Here is a 24,292-nt window from a genome sequence, read left to right on the forward strand (position 1 = left end):
GGAGTGATCACCACTAGCACCAAACTGAATGCTTATGTAAAGGTACTATTTGAAGGGAGTATCAATGGTTTAGTTGCTGGTCAATTTATTCTAGCTGCTGCTGTGATTTGCCTGCAGCCAACTTTGGTTGGTAAAGTCAACAAGTCAATGTGTTGAGGCTTACCTGTTATTTGAGTGGTTCAGAGTTTTCAGAATCCTTAGTACGCAGCATAACATTGAGATTGAGGAGAAGCAGGACAACTTGCTTAAAGAAGGTGGAGAGGAGAATGACAGCTCTCAGCAGGAGGCCATGTGTACCGAATATCTTCAGGAAGCAGATCTCAATATCAACCTTAGCAATGAGTAGTATATGCAATGTCTTCATTTTACAAATGGATGCCCACTGAAATCTGCCACTTGGCGTTGGATGATGGATACTGTTCCAGCATGTTTCAAGCCTGGAGCAGGCAACATTTCTAATATTTCTGCCTACTGCTCTTTAAGGGAGGTCACCGACAAGCTGTAGAGCAGGTAAAAGGGAATACATTACACATTCTCTAGCCAGAGTCAGAGGAGGGGCAGTGTGCAAGTAGTTTTGCCAGGTTGGTGGGTTTGGCACTGGTACAGCACCTTAAGTTGTGGGTAAGGCATTTGTAAAAATATGAGCTATATAAGATTGTTACATGTCTGAATTATTTAAAAATTTCTTGAGTCTGCCTCATAAAAGGCCTGGTAATAAAATGGTTGTTAAGGATGAAAAGAAAACCCTGTTTGCTCGCTGGAAAGAGGATGTAATGTATTTGTACTTCAAGACAATGGCATCAAAATCTGTGTTCAGAGTGGTTAGAAAGCTATTGTCTAATTTCGCAGGAAGGTGTTGAGAATATGGCTGTAAATACCTTTAAATTTTCCATTTGTTTCTGAAATAGAGAATAATTGGGCTCTTATAGAGATAGCTAATTAGCTTTACTGCCTGGATACAAGGTTCCTATGATTTGCATTGCCATAGAAGTTTGAAAGGGATGGTGTTTCCAAGACATTCCTGAAACTCTCAGACATAGACAGTCAGCCAGAAATTAGGAGAGGAAATAATCATAGGCTGAAAGTCTCTACAATACACTCTGCAGAACAAAAATGCGGCTTACAAAGAAGACAACATTTGTGATAAGTTGCAATGAGACTGGAGGTATCACTGGGCTTGCAGTAAAGGGAGAATCACAAAGAAAAACCCTCATCATGAATGATAGTTCTGAGGTTAAAAGTTAGCAGACTGTGAAAGCAAAGGAACAGAAGTAAGAACTGGCAACTATGAATCACTTTAAATTGGGACCAGGAAAATCCAACGTCTGCCTAAAGAATACTGTATACCTGTGAATTGTGTTTTTTTCAATGTTGCATTAAAAGTGAAAGGGGAAATTGGAAATTTCTGTTCTGTTATTTAACATACAAGCTGCCCAGTAAAATAACGCTTCATTTTTCGAATGGTATAATAAAAATCATTAAACATGAAATCTGAACATGTCATCTTATCAGATTCTAGATTAGAGTGATACTGGAAAAGCATAGCAGTTCAGGCAGCATCCGATGAGCAGAAAAATCGATGTTTCGGGCAAAAGTCCTTCATCAGGAATAGAGGCAGGGTGGAGAGATAAATGAGAGGAGGGTGGGGTGGGGAAAAAGTAGCACAGAGCATCATCTTATCAGTTGTCAATTGGAAGTTAGCGATTTTTTTAATAGTTATTGGTCGGTGACAAGGATCATAACATCAAAATGTGGAAATGAATCTCAACTACTAAAGGTTCAATTTCCTGAATGTCCAGTTGGTATTTGATCAGGCCCAGCACAAGATACAGGTGAATGCCTTGTATCCTGGTGGCAGTCATGAACCTTCATTACTCACTAGTTTGTGGTGCCACTTTCCAGAAGGGCTTAACTGACTGTGGTTTGGGTGAATCTAATCCTAATTCCACATTCAACAATATTTTCACATCTTGTTTTGCTTGTTACATTCCAGTATCCTCCAAATTGAAATACATAAATAAAATTCACAACAATCACTCCAAACCAATGTAACAAAAAAAAAATCCATCCAATATTCCACAGAATAGCCAAATTAGTATACTGTCTTCATACTTGGATTGTGAATACATTTGTCAGTCCTGATGCTCTTATGCAATGCTATCTCAGTGGCTATAGCAGTGCTGGTGTTGAAGGCTACTAACTTTCAATGATGATTTGGAGGTAATGGACTGGGTGGACAAATTTAAACATCACACAACACCAGGTTACAGTCCAACAGATTTATTTGGAAGCACTAGCTTTTGAAGCACTGCTCCTGTGACAACCACAGTGGTTCGAAAGCTAGTGCTTCCAAGTAAACCTGTTGTGTGATTTTTAACTTTGACTTTCAGTGAGGGAGACTTGCAGGACAACCCAAGAAATCTTGGCTTCAGACTGCAACATCTTGGCATGGGTGGAAGCAGTCTGGCTGGCAGGCAACTAGACTATAACAAAGGTACTGCTGAACGGACAGAAGAGGATGGATGAAACCTGTCACCTGTACGGTGTGTCATCTTGTGCTCCAATGAACAATCTCACACTCTAAGGTGGTGTCTGAACAATCCTAATTATCTTCACAAGTCTGGAGAGAAAGCAGAGATGACATTTCAGGTCCAGTGACCCTTCCTCAGAGTTCTGAAGAGAATGCTGCCAGACCTGCTGAGTTTCTGAAGCACTTTCTGTTTCGTGTTAGTATCACATCTTTTTTCATAGAATGGAACAATTTCTCCACTGTTGATGTCATGCTGATGTCTATATTTATTCACTCTCCTCCTTCTTTCTTAAATAATGGGATTATATCTGCTAATTTCTAATCAGCAGGAACCTTTCCACAGTCTATAGACTCCATCACTCCATCCAGTATCTCTATTGTTAATTCTTTCAACATTCTGGGATGAAGCTCATATGGTTCAAGCCATGTGGTTCAACTCTCAAATCAGCTTTTTTTTTTCAAGTTCCATGCTGTATAACTCTGTAATCCTAAAATCTTTTAGTTCCTAGTTGCGAGTCTTTTCATTGCCTCGTATTTTTTGTTAAAATGTTTGTATTTACTTTGGTAAAAGCAGATACAAAGTAACTGTTTCATGTCTCTGCATTTATCTGTTTTCCAGTATAAAGGTTCATGACTCATTTTAATGGACCAATATTTGTCCTTATTAATTGTGTTCTTTTCATGTATTGATGGAAGCTTTTACAGTCAACCTTTTTTTTTGCTAGCTAGCATTCATATTGTGTTTTCCTTTTCTCTGTCAGTTTCTTGGTTGTCCTTTTCTGGTTCCTAAACTGTTTCCAATAATTCAGGCTTACCATTATATCTGGTATTTTTATAAGCCACATCCTTTGATCCAATCTTTCCCTCCTGTTTTTGTGCCTCAGAGATTTGTTCTATTTCGTATTATTTCTTTAAATATTAACCATTGTCTGTCCACCAAATTTTTCATGTATTTTCCTCAATTTACCATAACCAGCTTGCCTTTCATACCATCAGTTTCTTTCGTTCAAATTTAAGATCTGACTTTCAGAATGAATTATGTCACATTCAAATTAAATGCACCATTATATTTTATTATGATCACTATTTCCCAAAATACTCCTGCTCAGTAATCTTTAGCCTTTTCTCATTACATAACACTAACTCCCAAACTGCCTGATTCCTAAATACTTGCTCAGACTTCTGTGCCAGACAACCATTTCACACAGTCCATTAATTCATCCTCTACAGTCATTGTGCTGACTTGGTCAACTCAATCTATATGCAAATTGATGTCACCCATTGTTACTAGTTTACTTATGCTACATACATCTCTAATTTCCTGATGTATGACATGCGCTACATTAGCATAATGGGTTGAAGGTGTATAAACAGTCCCTAGCAATGTTTGCTTCTCCTTGCTGTTTCTTGGTTATCCCAAACTTACTCTGCAGCTTGATCCTTCAAATTAAAATTCTCTCTAACACATTGATCTCACCTCTTATTAGGGGTAATACTCTGCCTCCTTGACCTTTTTGCTTATCATTCCTAGATGTAGAATATCAAATGAATGTAGGTTCAACTGTTCAAATATTCTAAATAAGACAACCTCCTTGTCTCACGATTAGTTGAGTATGCTTGCTCCAAATGCAATTGTGTCCTTCATTAAATACAGAGACCAAAACTATTTTGGCTTTACACCTCTGTAGCAAAGCATCCCTGCTTTTGTATTCCATTTCCTTTGCAATAAGCAACATTATTTCATTGGCTATAGTCGCACATCAAGTTTCTGTGAGTCATGTATTCACTGTACATCAGAGTTTTGCAATCTCTTTCCATTTAAAAAGTACTTTCTTTTGCTAAATTTCTTGCCAAATTGACACATTCTGACATTATACTCCACCTAGTAAATGTTTGGTCATTCATTTAACTTATCTATATCTCTTTGCAGTGCCTATATGATAATAGAGACACTATAAATGGCTTAATTGGTCAGGATTGGGGCTGACAGAATTATCCCAAGTTCTCACTTCTGCTAGAAAGCACCAAGGTGTGGATATTGGCTAAGCACAATAATGATCTCAGCTGTATACTTCCAGTGGTTAAACATAGCTTATGCCACAATTTTTCAGTGAACTTCACAAAAGCATGAGTTTTCCATTTGTCTGGGCCAAGTATTTGAGAACACGCTGTCCAAAATATTGTGTTTCATACTGTGCTCTGCATTGGGGCGGCACAGTGGCTCAGAGGTTAGCACTGCTGCCTCTCAGTGCCAGGGACCCAGGTTTGATTCCAGCCTTGGGCGACTGTCTGTATGCAGTTTGCACATTCTCCCCGTGTCTGCGTGGGTTTCCTCCGGGTGCTCCGGTTTCCTCCCACAGTCCAAAGATGTCCAGGTTAGGTGAATTGGTCATGTTAAATTGCCTGTAGTGTTAGGTGCAATAGTTAGGTGTGAATGTAGGGGAATGGGTCCGGGTAGGTTGCTCTTCAGAGGATCGGTGTGGACTTGTTGGGCCGAAGGGCCTGTTTCCACACTGTAGGGAATCTAATCTAATTGGATTGTTTTCTTCATTTTGCATTGGAACATGTAAGATCCTAGATAAGCTTATACAGTTAATTTTGAGAAATAAGTCTTCCCAAGGTGGAAGAGTCAGGAATGACACCTAGGTTATTGATTGGTTAAGATTATTCAGCAATTCCTGGGGGTCAAGCTTGGCCTCTGCCTAAAGTTGATGCAAAAAAATGAAGTTATTAAGTGATATGAGAATGAATTATTCTAGTTTCCCACCTCATTTTCCCCTATCCTTGTTGAGCAGCCCCAGTGTAGAGATGCTGAGAATAGATAACATTGTTAACCAGTTTCCAAATTCTCTGTGAATTGTTAGGTATGCAGGTGTGCCAGCTGAAAATGAAGCATCAAAAGTTACACTTCCATATTTTTGGTACTTCTGGCCCAGGACATTTTCAGCTGAGTTTGAAATCTACTGGTTTACAATTTCTGTCCACAGCTAGGAAATCTTGGTCACACAGACAGATTCAGGATTGCAGAACTGCAGCTGCTCTTTTCTTTGCTGGGCCTAAAAAGAGAGTAGTGATGGCAGAGAATAGGCAAAAGGGGAGTGGAGGTTTGTGAACATATTTTCACTTGGTCGCCTTATGTCTTGTGAGAGCTCATTTAAAACAGTAGAGTCAATGGCCTGAGAATTGGCCAGCTAACATGTTGACCACAGTAGATTAATGATCCAGGGCCAGCTTGAAAGCAGGAAAGGTGGTAACATCATCTCAGGAAATGAAGGGAAGAAATAAGGTAAATAACATAGGCTTTTAAAGAAGAAGCTAGGCTCAGATTATTTGCTTTACCTGTTGATAAGCCATATTGAGGAAGAAGTATCGTTCTGAGCGACGCATTGGAAGGCAGAGACTGTAGATGGTGTGAACTGAGGCAAAAAAGAAACTCAAAAGCCCCAACTGCTTACGACACTGCAGCCAATGTTCCAACCAGGCAGGAAAACGACGATATTTAGTTCCAGAATTCAGCTGGAAAGCAGATGCCAGCAAACCTGCCAAGTATACAAGTGAGAGGAGAGTAATCGCAACCACAGGCAAGGTCTTGTTCACCATTTCAATTGGAATTTTATAGAAGTCACTCTGTTTGTTCTTCACATAGGGGTGAACAATGTCTCGGATGAATGAATATATATAGAAGAATATGGATAAACCAATTGCCACAAGCACAGGGCCTTTCCAGAGGGTAAAGAGATGAAGGGGCATGTTTTCTATCTCCTTTGCTGAAGCCAATGTTCCCATATCAACTGGGGTAAAGTCCAGCTGCCGAACAAGTTCAATGATCTGCTGCCGGGCTTCCATCACATTGCTGCAAATGTAAATCTGATAGACAACAGACAATTAATAAAAGTATCAATGCTTTTGAAGGCAACATTTTTTTAACATAATCATTAAACACAAACTTATTTTTGTGCTGACCTATTGCAAGCTGAAATAAAATTTTAGATTCTTAAATCAAGAATCACAGTAATCAAGTCACTTTACCACAATCCTCTTTATAAACAAAACAAAGAGAAAATATAACAACAACTTCACGTATTTTAAAAAATTAAGAGATTTTGTTCCATTCTTAATTATTGAAGACTTTTGATCAGAAAAGAAAGACCTAACCTTAGGAAATGGAACTGAATTTATCTGGCAAAAAAATCAGCGAATTGTAACATGGAATGCAATCTTCTTTCTTGCTGCCTGTGAACCAGATAGCAGGAACAGCACATAATCATACTAGGGATGGTGATTAACCTGAATCGACCACTTTCCCATCTCCACCAGAATTAATGTCTGGACAGGAACGCCTATGATCAACATTCCTACTAGTTGCCAAATGAAGTACTTTAATTACCATTCTGTCAGACTACTCTTCAACATCAGTGAGCTGATGCAAGAGTTCAATGACAGTGCTTTCAAATGACACTTCCAAAGATGTAACTTGCTCACTGATGCTCAGTTTGAATACGACCACACCAATTGGCTCCTGACCTCATCACAGCCTTGGTCTGAATATGAACAAAATGGGTTGAATTCTAGAAGTGAAATGACAGTGACCAGTCATTAAGGTAGCTTTTGACTGAGTGTGGTTTCAAGAGTCCTTTGCAAAATTGGAGCCAATGGGCATCAAGGAGCAAACCTTCTGCTGACTGGAGTCATACCTGGCACAATGAAAGATGACTGTGGCTGCTGGAGGTCAGTCATCTCAGCTCCAGGATATCTCTGCAGGAGTTCCTCAGGTTAGTCATGTAGGTCCAATCATCTTCAGCTGCTTCATCAATCAACATCTCGGATTGATCATAAGGTCAGAAGTGGGGATCTTTACTGATGATTACACAATATTCAGCACTTCCGTGGGTTGGGGGCATATCATGGTGGCTTTTTGCTAAATTTCTATTCCGCAATGTAATGTGAAGATTTTGGTTGCAAACTTTACAGTTGGATAAAGTTATATACTACAGAGCTCCATATTGTAGCACTAATGACCTCCTTCAGAAACTCCATGGCACATTGTGTCAGGGCAATAACATAAAATTTAATTTTAATTGATGTTATTTAATTTTTGATATTTCCCGCAGATCATTTGTTCATGCATCCTACATAGATATCACTGTATTGAGAGTCCTTGAGGCCTGACTTTAATTGTGAAGGTAACATGGGAGAGCATAAATGCAGTGTTGTTAGCAAGCTCAGCAAGAACTACAACCTCCAGCGGCTACCACATTCAGCCTCCAGAGGAGGGAGCAGCAGGTGAAGATCTCCGAAGAAGGTAGAGGAGACGAGTTAACCCCATATCTACAGACCTTACTATTATTTTCTACAGTTCTTGGAAAGCCAATGCGGCTGCTAGTTGGATTCCCAGGCCACGATTACTGAACTGTGCTATCTACTGGAGGAGGTCTTGTGTTCAGAAGGATGGGATGGCAATTTCAGCAGCTATCACATCACAACTGCCCTGAAATTTTATGCAAACGGTTTGTTCTAAGGAGTAATTGGAGAAATGTGCAGCGTCCCCAATTCTTGACACATAAATGCATCTGAGATGTCATTGAAGATATTTTCTCCAGATCACAACTGTTCATATCCATCTCCCATGACAAGGGGAGTCAATCAGCTTGGGCAGCAGGATTCTCAACCATCTCTGGTTTTCCTTAGGTGCAGAGCATTATCATCTGTACCCATGTTATTTTGACAGTGCCCTATCATTGACCTGCATCTCCTTGTTAATGCAAAAGTCTTCCACACCATCAATGCTCAAGTTATATGTGCCCATTAATGCCAGGTTTTGGGTTTAGGCACTAGATATCCTGAGTGCTGCAATGATATTTACATACTAGACAGCTCACCAGTTTATGTCTCCTTCAAGATCTTTGGGGCATACAGGAATGGCTGCTGGGAGCCAAGGCTTTTCCTGTTCAAAAGCAGAATCAGAACCTTAACGGGAAGGACCTTCAAGAGTGCATAGCAGACAATGCATCATTGAGCTCAAGAGGTAAGAGAGAACCTAATTAAATCCACTTCCAGGATGAATAGCCAGGTTTCAATCTTATTTAATTGTGTTAACATGGCAAGCAGCCCCGCTTAGTACAAAGGACATGTGGATCTTGCTTTTGTTGCAGTCTCTCACCTTTTCTGTTGCTGAACAAATATTTCACGATCCATCTGAGTGTGCACTTCATATCTTTGAACCCAGTTTCAAGCTTCCACACATTACAAGTCCTACTGACCATTACGGAAAGAGCAGCAGTGAATCAGTACAATAACATTATTAGTGCCAAGTTTAGGTAGTTTTGAACGCTTCAGTTAACATATCTATCTTGGCTTGCAGGAAAATCTCTCATGATATCTATCAGGTTGAATATAATACCAAGGTATTTTCTTTTGACTCTTCCATTATCAGCTAGCCTTCATAGTTTCAGACTGAACACATTGCTAGATTGCCCGACAGCTGGAGGTGACAGAAGCAACTTTGTGCAGCTTTTTTCAGCAGATCACTGCGTTATGAGGGAGAGTGGACATGTGAGTTGTTCATTGTACATCTTCTAGCCTTGAATGACAGTGTGCTCTCTTAAAAAGATGATGGACAGAATGGAACTTTCCCTCCAGTGGTGTATATAATTATCACTGATTCCGTATACTCCTTGATAAGATGGGGGTAAACATGGAATGATGTATGCCAAGCCCTAGTACAATAATTGCATATTGTGTTTGCCTCAGTGTCCACCTTAAATGCAGCACCTTGGCTGCAGTCACTAACATCATAGCTCAAGGATACCTTCATCTGAGGCTATCTGCTGTCAAGGAGTTGGTTGCTTGTCAGTTGCTAAATAGAGTCATAGAGATATACAGCACGGATATAAATCGTCCATGCCGACCAGATATCCCAACCTAATGTAGTCCCACCTGCCAGCACCTGGCCTATATCCCTCTCAATCCTTCCTATTCATATACCCATCCAGATGCCTTTTAAATGCTGCAATTGTACCAGCCTCAACCACTTCCTCTGGCAGCTCATTCCATACACGCACCACCCTCTGCCTATGCTTGGCCAGTACAAATTCTTTCATCCTTATGTCTGAAGAGGCTGCTTATCTCTCACATGGATGTGACTTAACCAGATTCAATACTTCAAATGACATTACAACAGTAATTTTAACAGTCTAACTCAAAATATATTTACAATGGTATTTCATCTATGCCACCTTTGCACCTCAATAAGTTATTTTTTCCTCTCCCTTCCTTTACTTCTCAGTCCTAACTTCCACAGTGGGATCGGAGGGAGCTGCTCTGTTAATAGTTCGGTTCTGCCGGAAGACTTGGGGGTCCTTCTTGGGGTATTTGGACTTAGAAGGCCCAGTCCTACTCAGACATGTCCTGCCCAGATGCAGGGTCACCCCTCTCAGCTTGAACTGCTGCTGTTTGGGAATCACAGGAGGCGGAAAGGAAGGGCACTGCTGGATTGTTCTGAAGGGAAGTTTCTGGGGATTTTGAATGTGTCTCTTCCTCTCTGTGTTATTGCTGGTACACCATCCTGTCTCCCTGAGTGGAGTGTCGTCAAAGTTCGTCGTCTCCTTGTTGGCATTAATGCTGAATACGTATGGTTATAATGATGGGAGGGCAAGTCTAAGCACATATCTGGCAGATTCTGATTGTGCTGGATCTGGGTCTCCATGATGATCACTATTCTGCCAATGGAGACATACAGACGCATACATGTTGGAGCTAGCACAGTCTGATAACATTGAAAGACTCTGTCATCCTACTGTTTAATTAGTAAGTTCCTCTGACAAACCTGCCTGTTGCCTGTCTGTGCATTTTAACAAAATCAATAATAGCTGAGACTTGAAGTTGTCTTTTGCCTGCAGCTGAGTTGGTGTCTGGTCTCCGGCAGCCCTCTGGGCACCAAAGATATGGGCTGTTTCCCCTTGATAGCTGTGGTGACTTATTAATGATGTATTCAGAACACAGTCCTCCCAAATCTAATCTTACTGCAGAGAAATCATGGCATTAACCTGGGTTGTTATCTCAATCCAGGCTGACTGTGTTTGATGGCATTGTCTCCTGCAGCAAGAAAAAGCACTGCCCTCCTCTCCACCATTCCACTTACCAGAAACTCCAGAACCCTGTCTCAAAGTGGAGAACTATCTTGCCTTTCGGGTTATTCCTTCAGTGATAATAGTGGAGCACTACAACGTGAAGGACTGTTTCTGGCTTGTAGCATCTGAAGTAGTGTATGGGTGAGATTTAAATATGGTATCAGTAACATCAACACTTGCAGGTCTTGGTAATGGTGAGCACTTCTGCCTCTTCTGTCATGCGATTACATGAGAGGGGTGCTAATATCCCAGTTGCAAAGTTAGACTGGCAGAGAGCAGAGCATTATAAAAGAAATGCCACTGTGAGCCATGCAGACTGCGTACCATCACAAATACTTTAATGGAAAATGGGAACATTTAGTCCTTTGACTTTGGAGGTTTACCGATTACAAAATAACGTATCTTTAAAAATGTAGCTTAGTTTATAAAATGTAGTTTTGACCTGACGGTAAAATGACTTTAGCACTGGTAAGAGAGAATTGATCTCTTCATTATTAGCTTTAGACATGAGTCTGAGCTCAACGGGTATATGCTTGCTTCTGTCACATGATAATGGATTTAAACCGGGTCCAGACACCTCAGCAGACCAATCCAATCTGACACTTTAGATGAGATATTAAACTGAAGCTCTATATGTGCAGTCAGCTCTTCTAAAATGTCCCCTGACAATATTCAACAGCAGGGCTCCCCGGGTTCTGATGTATAACTATTCTTTTAAGCCAAAATCATGAAAGTGTATTAGTGGTCAATAATAATAGCAATAGTAATTGGGATCTTGCTGTGTGCAAACCGGCTACTATATTCTACGCTCCTCAAAGTACTTCACTGGTAGTGACGCACTTTGGGATATCCTGAAGATATGAAAGATATTAAATAATTGATAGCTAATCTTTATAAAAATGTGGTAAAGTGAACTTTTAGGTGAATCATAAATTCCTAAAGAAAATCTCTTAAATTTTACCAACAAGAGTCAGCAACTGCGACAATACACACTGGCAAAATTCTATTAACCTGATTTCTGGTCAAAAACAGTTCTCTAGATTTGCAAATTACATGAAGGATAAAAATACATGACCCAGTTTCTTCACTGTGCTATCACACAGTGCAAACTTGTTTCTTTGATAATGAATACATGGATTTTATTTTATCACACTCATTCTTGGTACATGGGTATTGCGGGCAATGCCATCATATTTGCCAATCCCTGGCAGTGAACCAGGCGCAATTGAGTAACTTGTAGGGCCTTTTCAAAGGCATTTATGAGTCAACTATATTAATGCTGGTCTAGAGACAAATATAGTCCGAACAGGGCAGGGGTGGTAAATTTCATTCCCTGAAGAACATTGATAAATTATTTGGTTTAATTCTAATTATGAAGAGTAGGGAAGAAAACATTTTGAACCACATGCCAAATAGACAAAGAAGAAAAAGCACCTAAACTGGGACTAAACACATAAGTTTAGTACCGTTGCATTGGTTAAAGGTTAAAGTCAATTCCACAAAATATTAAAATATTTTGTTTCAAAGGAGGTGGAGTAGATTTACTTAAAACAACTTCTTTGATAACATGGGTTGCATATCTAATTGTGGGAGCTTGAGTTTGATGAATGCTGAATTCTCAGTATTTTTAACTCGTGCTAATTCGAACAGTAATTGACCAGATATCACAGTTTTGCAACTGGTTTGAAACGGCCAACCTAGCGCAATCATACCTGTCGGTTAGCATCTTTTGGACCAAACTGCAGTGCCCAGGCAGATATTACATTAAAGCCTTTTACCACAGTAGAATTTGGAAATAGTGAAGCAAGGTACTCTGCGTTGGCTTCTGGGTATTGGTTTATTCGTACATTGTTACTCACATCCACGAGGATTTTGCCTATTAGTAAGTGCTTGAGGTCCCATAAGGAGGTATAGTGCTCTCGATGCATAGCAACAAATATAAGATTGGTTTTCAAAACAGCATCTTCCTGATGCACAATTTCAACAACTGGAGGGAAGAACCCAGCAGCTCGTTTGGGGTTTCTGCTCCCTATTACAACAGCGTACCCAGATCGGATTAATCTGATTGCCAGTGATTTTGCAAAGTCTCCACTTCCTAAAATCCCTATGGCAGACTTGGATGCTTCCTTAAAGCCACTCATGTCATTCGGTAAGAAGGTCTCACTGGCGTCTTTCACATTCCTCATGATGGAGATGGAATCCATTGCTGAAAGACAGAAACTGTTATGATGGGTTGGGAGAGGAGAGAAGAGAAAAGGAACACAATTATTCCAATACATTAACATTTCACAGATGCTTTACTGATTTATATGTTTGATGATTGCAAAAAAGAATGAATGACAGATTTTGAAGAATATTTTTGATAAATATTCTGAATTGTATTGAACTTAACTGTATCTATAATTTGGTTGAAATCCAAAAGTTCTATTATTGGATTTGTAAAGGACAACTCCAAAAGCAGAAACTACACTTCAAAAAAACTACAAAGGATTGGTCACATATTTCAAAAGGAACCATCACATTCGTCCATTGCCCTTTTCCTGAGATTATATATACTATAATTCCACTCACTTAGCCTTACTCATAAATGCACACACTGACTGCTGATAACATAATACATCCCATTCTTTTCCAGTCTACTGAACTAGACAGCTAGGGATTAGACATGTGACAACCTGCATGAATTCTAACACCTCTTTCAATGTCAATATTTAAAATTATATGTCAGATAAGAAAATTGTGAAATTTTACTTCCTTTCTGAAGACCTGATTATTGCTGTAAAACTGTCACCTGCTTATTAAACTTAAATTTTTATCATGGACATTTAGTAGATCTCCAAGTCCATACAAATTTTCACTATTGCAGTCTGTTTGACAGAGGGCATACTCCTTGTTTTTTATTCATCTCACTACACTGACCTCAAACCAAGTCAGTAACCAAAGTACCATGACCTCATATGCAATCATCTCACATAATCTTAGTTGCAGAGAATTCCAAAGACAACAACAGCATATGCCATATTTAGGTTATTTTTGTCATAATGATGAGGAAATAATACAAACTCTATAATGAAAATGGATACTATGGACTTAAATACTGATCTCACTAACTAGATATTCAAACATGTTTTCGGATCGTCCAGTGCTTTATGCTTCAAAACATCATTTAAGATGTGTCTGGACAGATGCATGAGTAGGTGGGGAGCAGAGGGATACAGATGCTTAGGAATTGACCGACAGATTTAGACAGTACATTTGGATCGGCTCAGGCTTGGAGGGCCAAAGGGCCTGTTCCTGGGCTGTAAATTTTCTTTGATCTTTGTTCTTTACCACAAGCACAACATAACACATGCATTTTATACCCATATTCAATGAGAAAGTTTTTTTGAATTCAGCCCTAGCAATGCAACTTCAAAACATAAAGCAGAAGATCATTCCTCTTACTCTCAGTGGGCACTATAATCACAGCATAGATACTAATCAATTCACTGAGGCAAGTTCGAAGTAAACTTGAAGTCAGACTGGTTACTGATGAAAATATTAACTGCTTAATGCATGACACAGACATACTGTCCATTTCTGCAGTATCAAGCAGATGGCTAAATGCAGCAACTGATTTGAATTTTTCATGTATTAGCATTAATATATTTTCAACATACAGAAACAGATCCACTGACTTATAATTACAAAACTGCACCACTCTTTAACAGATGATTATGTTAATTTTATGAAAAGAAATAGTGAAAATTGTGAGTACGTAAGAAATAATACTTACCTCAAAAATCATCAAATATTTTTACCCACTTCAATACAAAGTAAAGAGCAGCAAAAGACAACAAATTGCATCTATGAGCAGAAAGCAGGAATTTCTTACTGACCTTGTTGTAAAGGCTCACCACCTCTTTTACTGATCTCTCCGCATAAATACTAGGTATGCTTAAAGGAAATATGATCTGGTAAGGAAGAAAAGAGGTCATTATTAACATTAGGATGCATTTGTGACTTTGAGAAATGTTTTCCTTGTCCTGAATGACTGTTTTCTATTTTGAAGAGAACACCAGGGACTCATCTGCATGCATACAGTGTTCTTGTCCAGCATCGCGTCACAGATCTACAGACTGAGTCATTTACCAGCCCCACGTTTTCTTTCTCCTGCCCTCTTGTCTCTCCTGCATTTTTTTTTTGACTCGGGGATTCATTAACGAATCTTAAATATTGGTTTAGCAATTACTGCCAATGGAAATACCATAATAACCTTCAGTTTTAGATCATTACAAAAAATTAAATTCATATTAAATTTGGATTAGCAATAGGCAATCATTATATCAAGACACTTTTAACTAACATCTAACAAATAGTACATGCAGGAACTATAACTTCACAGTTATTCTACTTTAGTCTTAGCTCCAATTACAACAGATTCAACTAAACATTATTTGTTTTATTTGATAAATACATTACAAATCTAGCAATTGATTGAATTAATTACCCTCAGTTGCCCTGCAAAAAACTAATAAATTAACAACATAAAACAAAAACGTGATATAACTTGAGGCACTGCACACATTTTTGTTGCAGGTATCAGAAAGTATGGTAGAGAAAATTGACACGAAAATCCAGAATCACAAAACCATTATTCCATGACACATGATATAGATTTTTAATTGAACAGTCGTTTTATTATTACAACCATTTAGTGTTTTGGCACTGGAACTGTTTAGTGCATTATGCTTATGAGGCGGAGGTGGGAAAGGAACAGATCAAATACTCAAAAATTAATTTCCTAATATTCAAATTTTCAATAAATATACTTCACCTCAGCACATAGAACAGTACAGCACAGGATCAGGTCCACCATGTCTGTGCTAACCACGATGTCTTTCTAACCTAATCCCATTTGTCTGCACATGTACCATCTGTATCCCTTCATTCCCTTCAAAACATCAACATCTACTCCTTAGTATAAACATGCCCTAGAATTTCAACATACCCTCCCGTCACATGAATACCAACATGTGTCTGTCTAACTGCTTCTTAAATGTTGCTATTGTATCTGCTTCTTTCAATTCACCCGGCAGTGCATTCCAGGCACCTACCACCCTCTGTTGCCCTACACATCTCCATTTAAACTTTCCCCTCTCACCTTAAACCTATATCCCTCGTATTTGACATTTTCATCCTGGGAAAAAAGACTCTTGACTATCCCTGCCCTCATAATTTTACATATTTCTATCAGGTCGCCCCTCAGCCTCCAATGTTCTAGTGAAAACAATGCAGTTTGTCCAAACCTCTCCTTTTAGCTAAATCAAGTAATGTCCTGTTAAATCACCTTTGCACCCTTCCTATAGTGCAGCAACAGAAATGCAGACAATACTCTAAATGTGGCCTAACTAAAGTTGCAACATGGCTTGCCAACTTTTATACTCAACGTCGAAACTGAAGAAAAATGCCTTTCTTTACCACCTTTTCCAGTTGTGTTGCCACTTTCGGGGAGCTATGGATTTGTACCCAAAAATCTACCTGAAATCAATGCTCCTAAGGGTCCTGCCATTTACTGTATAATTCCCTGTTGCATTTGACTTCTCAAAATATATCATCTCACATTTGTCCACCTGCTTTCTCAGCCCAACATTCCAACTGTATTCTTTGATAACCTTCCCCATTATCCACAACTTCACCGATTTTTGTGTCATCTGCAAAATTACTAATCACACCACCTACATTATCATACAAATCGTTTATATTTATTACGAACAACAGAGGTCTCAACACTAATCCTTGTGAACACCACTGGTCAGAGATCTCCAGTCAGAAAACTATTCCTCCACAGCTCACCCACTGTCTTCTATGATCAAGCTGATTTTGTAAACAACTTACCAACTCACCATGGATCCCACATTATTTAATCTTCTGGACCAACCATTCATGAGGTTAGTAAAATTCTTTACTAAAGTTCATTTAAACAACATCTGTGACTTGTTCTCATCAATCGTCTTTGCCATTTCCTCAAAAAACTCAAATTTGTGAGACAAGACCTCCCCTGCACAAAGCCATGCTGACTATCCTTTGTGAGTCCATTCTTTTCCAAATGTGATTAATCCTGTCCTTAAGAATCTTCTCCAAGAATTTTCCTACCACTGATGTAAGGCTCACTGGCCTATAATTTCCAGGATTATCCTTGTTGCCCTTTTTAAACAAAGGAACAATGTTGGCTATCCTCCAGTCTTCGGGGGCTTTTCCTGTGGCTAAAAAGGCTCCAGCAATCTCCTTCCTTGCCTCTGATGAAGAGTCATCTAGACTCAAAATGTTAGCTTGCTTTCTCTTCATGGATGATGTCTGACCTGATGTAATTTCCAATATTTTTTTGTTTTCAGTTCCTCCCTTGCCTCACTTAGTATCCTGAGATAGTCCCATAAGACACTGAGGACATAGCTATCTTAACGTTTTTCAAAACATCAACATCTACTCCTTAGTATAAACATGCCCTAGAATTTCAACATACCCTCCCGTCACATGAATACCAACATTAAGGACCTCACACACTCCCTCTGGCTCCACACATAAATTCCCTCCTTTGTCTTTGAGTGGACCAATCCTTTCCCTAGCTACCTTCTTGCTCCTAATTCCTTGCCAGGGTGAGAAATTCCCTGGGATTCTCCTTAATTCTACTTGACAAGGAATTTCATAACCAATTTTAGCCATCCTAATTCCTTGTTTAAGTTTTCTCCTGTTTCATTTATATTCATCAAGGACCTTGTCTGATTTCATTTTCCTTAAACATAAGTATGCTTCATTTTCTTTTTTGATTAAACATTCAATATCTCTTATCATAGAATCATACAGTCAGAATCATACAGCAGAGAAACAGATCCTTTGGTCCAATCAGTCCATGTCGACTATAATCCCAAGCTAAACTAGTCTCACCTGCCTGTACTTGGCCCACATCCCTCCAAACATTTCTTATTCATGGGCTTATCCAAATATCTTTTCAACATTGTAACTGTATCCACATCAACCACTTCCCCTGGAAGTTCATTCGACATGTAAACCACTCTCTGCGTAAAAAGATTGCCCTCAAGTTTTTTAAATATCTTTCTCCACCTAGTCTTGAAATACCCCACCCTAGGGAAAAGACACCTGCTATTCACCTTATCTATACGCCTCACAATTTTATAAACCTCTATAAGGTCACCCTCTCAACCTCCTACACTCAAGTGAATAAAGTCCTAGACTAACCAACCTCTCCCCTTAACTCACACCCTCCATTCCTGGCAACATCCTGGTAAATCTCTTCTGAACCCTCTCCAGCTTAATAAAATCCTTCCTCTAAGGGGGCAACCAGGACTGCACACAGTACTCCAGAAGAGACCTCATCAACATCATAAACAATCTCAAGATAACTTCCCAATTTCTGTACTCAAAGGTCTGAGCAATGAAGGCAAGTATGCTAAGTACATTTTTAATCACCTGCAAATTTCAAAATATTATGGACCTGAACCCTAGGTTTCTCTGTTCTGCAACTCTACCTAAGGCCCTACTTTTAATTGTATAAGTCCTGCCCCTGTTTGTTTTACCAAAATGCAATACCTCACATTTATCCAAATTAAACTCCATCTGTCAATCCTCAGCCCATTGACCTAATTGATTGAGATCTCTTTGCAATCTTACATAACCTTCTTCACTGTCCACAATTTTAGTGTGATTGAAAACTTATTAACTTACAAGCTATATTCTATCTAAATCATTTATATAAATGACAAACAATGGCTTTGTGCATGGGAAATTATGTTTTTGAAGAAGTAACAAAGAAGATTGATGAGGGCAGAGTGGTAGATGTGATCTCTATGGACCTCAGTAAGTGTTCGACAAGGTTCCTCATGGGTGACTGGTTAGCAAGGTTAGATCTCACGGAATACAGGGAGAACTAGCCGCTTGGATACAGAACTGGCTTAAAGGTAAAGACAGAAGGAGGTGGTGGAGGGTTGTTTTTCAGGCTGGAGGCTTGTGACCAGTGGAGTTTCACATGGATCGGTGCTGGGTCCTCTACTTTTTGTCATTTACATAAATGATTTGGATACAGGCATAAGAGGTATAGTTAGTAAGTTTGCAGTTGACACCAAAATTGGAGGTGTAGTGGACAGGGAAGAAGGTTACCTCAGATTACAACAGGATCTTGATCAGATGGGTCAATGGGCCAAGCAGTGGCAGATGGAGTTTAATTCATATAAATGTGAGGTGCTGCATTTTGGGAAAGCAAATCTTAGCAGGACTTATACACTTAATGGTAAGGTCCTAGGGAGTGTTGCTGAACAGAGATCTTGGAGTGCAGGTTCATAGCTCCTTGAAAGTGGAGTCGTAGTTAGAACAGTGAAGAAGGCGTTTGGTATGCTTTCTTTTATTGGCCAGAGTATGGAGTATAGGAGTTGGGAAGTAATCTTGCAGCTGTACAGGACGTTGGTTAGGCCACTGTTGGAATACTGCGTGCAATTCTGGTCTCCTTCCTATCAGAAAGATGTTGTGAAACCTGAAAGGGTTCAGAAAAGATTTATAAGAATGTTGCCAAGGTTGGAGGATTTGAGCTATAGGGAGAGACTGAACATGGGCTGGGGCTTTTTCCCCTGGAGCATCTGAGGCTGAGGGGTGACTGTATAGAGGTTTACAAGATCATGAGGGGCATGGATAGGATAAATAGACAAAGTCTTTTCCCTGGGGTCAGGGAGTCCAGAACAAGAGGGCGTAGGTTTAGGGTGAAAAGGGAAAGATATAAAAGAGACCTAAGGGGTAACATTTTCACAGAGGGTAGCACATGTATGGAATGAGCTACGAGAGGAAGTGGTGGAAGCTGGTATAATTGCAACATTTAAAAGGCATCTGGATGGGTATATGAACAGGAAGGGTTTGGAGGGATATGGGGCAGGTGCTGGCAGGTGGGACTCAGTTTGGTTGGCATACCTGGCCAGCATGGACGTGTTGGACCGAAGAGTTCTGTTTCCATGCTGTACATCTCTATGACTCTATGACTGGCTGCTCCCCTTTCATTATACTTCTAAAAACATAAAAGTTTTGGCCTAAAGTCTCATCTGTTTACATATAAACAAAAAGGCCTCCCAATACCCCTTTCTCTTTGTACCAAACCAGTAGATTTGGAGCCCGGACTGTTTACGACCCCTTTGAAAAAACCAAGGACACGGTATCCTTGAGAAAAGGAACAACTTTGAAAAAAATGGACCAGCTTTTTGACCTCATGTCTTCTGATCCACTGCTGATCCCATTACTGCAGAATACATAGTGAGACATCTTTCAAATGAACCAATTGTATGAATGAATTCAATTCTTCAACATCTATCTAACTCTTCACTCTGGTATCAATGGACAGTAATAATTATATTCAGAATGAGGATATTCTGCATTTGAGCTGTTTAAAAAAATAATCTATGAAAAATTTTACAATGGGATTTTCGATATTTGTCATTCTGGTGAGCATTTAAGGTAGTTTGATGGACCACAAATAAATTAAATATATGTTATATTCAATAAGCAGATGGGATATTTTCAAAAGGCATAATTTAATACATATTATAATCACAGAGCTGTGCATCAGAATTATTACAGCACAGTAGGAAGCCATTCAACTCACTGTCTCTCCAAGTCACATCTCTGGAAATTGGGTTTATGATTGTGATATTGGGAGACACACTTCCATCATTTGCAGGTATAATCTACGACAGTGGCAAGTAATTTTACTCACTTTTTTTCTAGACATATTTCATTAATACTTTGCAATGTGAGACTCAAGCGCATGGACAGCCCAAAAACCATGACGTCAGAATTCTTTATTCCATTGGTATCTGGCCTTTACAAATATGCAGTGAAATGAAACAATTATGTGATTAGCAAGTTTGATTGTGCTATGGTGGCTAGAATGTTTGGGTCCTCATTATTTGCAGCATGCTCTTCTTGCATTACCGATCCAGGAAAATGGCAAGTTTCGGGTGATAGCCAACATTTCTTCAAGATAACCTCCTCAGCTTTTATTGGTGCTTTTCATGGGGTCCAGTCTGTGCAGCAGATCACCACATTGCAGTCTACTGTGGTCAGGTCTCCAGGGGTTGTTGCGTCCCAGCCAGTCATCTCTGAGCCATCTACCAGGAGTAGGCTTCCTCACATTGCATATATTCCCTGGATTCACAACCAACTCCAGGGTACCTCATTGTTTTGCTCTTCCGTATGAGCTATCAGGCACCACAACTTCAGGTTCCATTACATAATTTTGACATGAAACAACTCCCACTCAATGAACTGTTTTCTGAGGCTGCTCTCCAGCTATTGGTTAATAATATTGGTGTGGCCATGTGTGTCCAGCTGTTTGATGACTCAGTATGATTCAGAATTTTGGGCTTATTCTGACCACTAATATTGATTAGGAAGAATACTCTTGCTCTGACTGGGGAAAGTCAGTCCAATCAGCACCTCTATTATTCAATCAATTTCCTTCTTAGTGTTCCTTTCTTGGATCTTGTGGATGCCATCTTGAACTCCTAGGTTAGCTCGTGTGATGCTTAGCTATTCATTCATTTACCTGTCCATTTCCATCAGTAGATGTGGTGAGCACAAGGATATGTAAGGTCTGGGTCTTGTCCAAAGAAAAGATAGCGTGGAGAAATAGCCTGTGGGTGAGAACAGGGTGCCATTCCAAAATAAACCATGTCCAGGAGCCACTCAGACTATTTTTGATACACAACAGTCATGCAGAGTATGGTTGAATTATTTTCAGTGTTCACTCCCTCTGGATGATCGGGCGTGGAGCCTCTCTTGGCAATGCCATAGACCTTGCAAAGCATCTGGAGGATCTTGCTCTCAAAGTTGTGACCCTAGTCACTCTGAATCAGATGTGGGTACCTGAATGGATAAACGAATCACACTCACTTTAGGTCAAGTCCTTTTTGAAGAAATGCCACCTACTGCCTTGCTCTATACAGGATGTATAAATGGCTTCACATTTGGTGATAAGATGTGACCAATGCACTTGTTAGTGCCAATGTATCTGACTATAGTGGTGGCTGTTCCACCATGAATGCCACTTACTCCCTTGGGTTGAGGCCGTTAGATGCCATAACTAGCTGTGCATCTTTAATCCATCTTTAACCACTGGTACATCGGTCTGTCCAGTAAGCTGAAGTATTCAAATTGAATATGCATGCAAGAATACAGTTCCCTTCCTCCGTAGCATCAGGAGAATACATATGTGTATTTTATCTGAAGGGCCAATTTCCACTGCTAATACCTGAGACTCCAAATATACTGAAACTGCTTTCAACGTCAACCATCATGGCTTGATGCATGTGCTATGTAACCTTGCCATCACAGAAGACTTGAAGATCATAAATCGGGGATTCTTTATTCCATTGGAGTTTAGGCATTTACAAACATGAAGGGAAATTGAAGTTAAATTTGGAAAACTGAATTTATATGGAATTAAACAAGTACCCACATCTGGATGAGGAAACCTTTTGGATGTCTCATGCTCTAGCCATGGGCCTCTTTTTGACAAGTGCATCCTTTCTCCAGATAGGTTCTGCATGAACTCCACTGTTAGGCACCCTCCCTCTCCATTGACACTTGCTGGAGGCGCTATGCCATTTTGAAACCCCGGTTAATTTCAAATGTAACCCCAAGTGCCTTGTTAGCTTTACTGTCAGGCTGTTAGGCACCCCATTAACAAGGCACCATCTGGCTAATCACACCTGGCAAGAGAAAATTTACATTGATTTCATTAATGGTTTTATTAAGGTAAAAAAAATAAATATTTGCAATAATGCTTTTAGCTCAGGCCAATCATTACAGGTTTGAATTTAATTTAATCTACCAGTATCAGCAAGTCACATTTTGCAATGTGGGGACTTGAGGGTGCACTATTCTAACTAAATTGAATGAATTAAGAATTACCATGCATATAAAGGTATTTTTGTTATATATAAAATAAAAAGTGCTGTTTTTGACTTTATTAATTTCATATTGAAACTATCCACCAATCAATGCAATCTCCAAGCACCATGGATGTATCTGGAACTGAGAAATGCCATCTGGCTTTTCAAATTATACCACCTCTGAGAAGCAATTCAAAACTACTCCCAATGGCTTGCTCCATAGTGACTTCGCAACTTGATATGTACAAGAGACTGAATAAATTGAACGACATTGCAGTTATGGTGTAAAAAGTGTAATTTTATATATATATATATATATATATATATATATATATATCTCCCAATACATGTGACAATAATAAATCAAATCAAATAATATCATTTAGTCCAGGGTTGTGATTTTGAACTTCAGGCAAGTGGATTTTCCTCTGTATATGGTGAGTTTAATAAATAACTTGTCAGGATTTCTAAAGCCAGGCATTTTTAAAAATTTTATGAGAGAGGGAGTCCATGGATGGCTAATGTGAATTTGTTTGCAAAAGAAAGGTTTTACGAGCAGACAGAGTAAAAATTGAGGAGATTTTTCTTGCCTTCAGTTTACAAAGGTCAGGATCTTTTCTTTCTTCAGAAAAAAACCCATAGCTTGAAAAGCTGTTACTTTCAGTTCAGAAAAGTCCTGGATGAAGTTTGATTTGAGACCCTTACTATTGTTCTTTTATTTTCCTTGCATCTTTTCATGGAACTGCAAGCCAAAATTAGGGTTAGTTCAACATTGAATAGCTGCATGTTGTTTTTAAAAAAGAAAGAAAACCAAACACACGTTTGTTGTTGGTGGCTGGTTTGCAAGATAATACAACTTGCTTACTAACCAAAGGAACACAATGGAGTATTCAACTGCATGTATCATCATGCGGAGATCTGGCAGCTGACTGCATGCTGAGTTAGTCAATCAAAGGAATACCAATACGAAATACCAAACCACTGAGATTACTAATTAAAAAGAAGAACAGGAGGGAGTAAACTGGCCCTGACTGGTTTTGGTGGGTGCAGAGTCATTGTGAAAGCTGTGGGATCGACTGCTGCATTTTACTCTCTAGTTTCTATTGAAAAAGAATAATCAGATGTTTCAAGAAAAGAATCCCAGTGTGTAAGAAATACATAAATAATCCACAATATATAAGAAATACGTAAATAATTCTGGAAGTTTATCGACAGTCCACATTTGTCAGTCACTTTGAAATTAGACATACATAAATGTCTTTGAACAACTCCTTATCCAGGGAGTAAATGAAGGCAACATCCATCATTTATTTTCTTTTTAATTTATCCATTAACTATGTCGGCTTGTATATGAATGGGAAATAAGATCAAAGAACATTGGGCTGATATCACAGACATTAATTTGATTACCGCATTATTTAGGTTTGCCCTACTTAAGTTACAGTATTAATAAACTGTTAAGTTTTGTTTATTATAAACTTGGTGTCTGAGATCTATTTTCTAAATCTAGTTAGGAACAACTGGGAAATTTTGAGGGTCACTGAATATTTTAATTTCGTAATGTTGCAAATCTAGTGATTTGGGTTTGGCTTATTATCCCTGGTCATAACACAACATATAGAGAAAGGAAAGACTTCAGAAAAGTAAATAAGTATGTTTTATCAGTGTGAAGTTGAAAGCTCCAGACCAGAAGTGTTTGGTTAAAA

At 39.1% G+C, this 24,292-nt stretch overlaps 1 protein-coding gene across 2 annotated transcripts in view; it reads right to left on the minus strand.

Moving 5' to 3' along the window:
* Positions 1-24,292, minus strand: part of steap2 (STEAP family member 2, metalloreductase) — a 66,279-nt gene that overhangs the window by 20,101 nt on the left and 21,886 nt on the right. The window contains exons 2-5 of one of the 2 annotated variants that reach the window (XM_060825557.1): positions 20,408-21,558; positions 14,538-14,612; positions 12,372-12,879; positions 5,870-6,397 (exon numbers count right to left, since the gene is read on the minus strand). In XM_060825557.1, coding sequence (XP_060681540.1) covers positions 5,870-6,397; positions 12,372-12,863 — 1,020 coding nt within the window. In that variant the 5' untranslated portion in view covers positions 12,864-12,879; positions 14,538-14,612; positions 20,408-21,558. The remainder of the gene's footprint in view (positions 1-5,869; positions 6,398-12,371; positions 12,880-14,537; positions 14,613-20,407; positions 21,559-24,292) is intronic. The other variant, XM_060825556.1, reaches the window with a different exon arrangement.

Source organism: Hemiscyllium ocellatum, chromosome 5, assembly GCF_020745735.1.
Source record: "Hemiscyllium ocellatum isolate sHemOce1 chromosome 5, sHemOce1.pat.X.cur, whole genome shotgun sequence".
NCBI lineage: Eukaryota > Metazoa > Chordata > Chondrichthyes > Orectolobiformes > Hemiscylliidae > Hemiscyllium > Hemiscyllium ocellatum.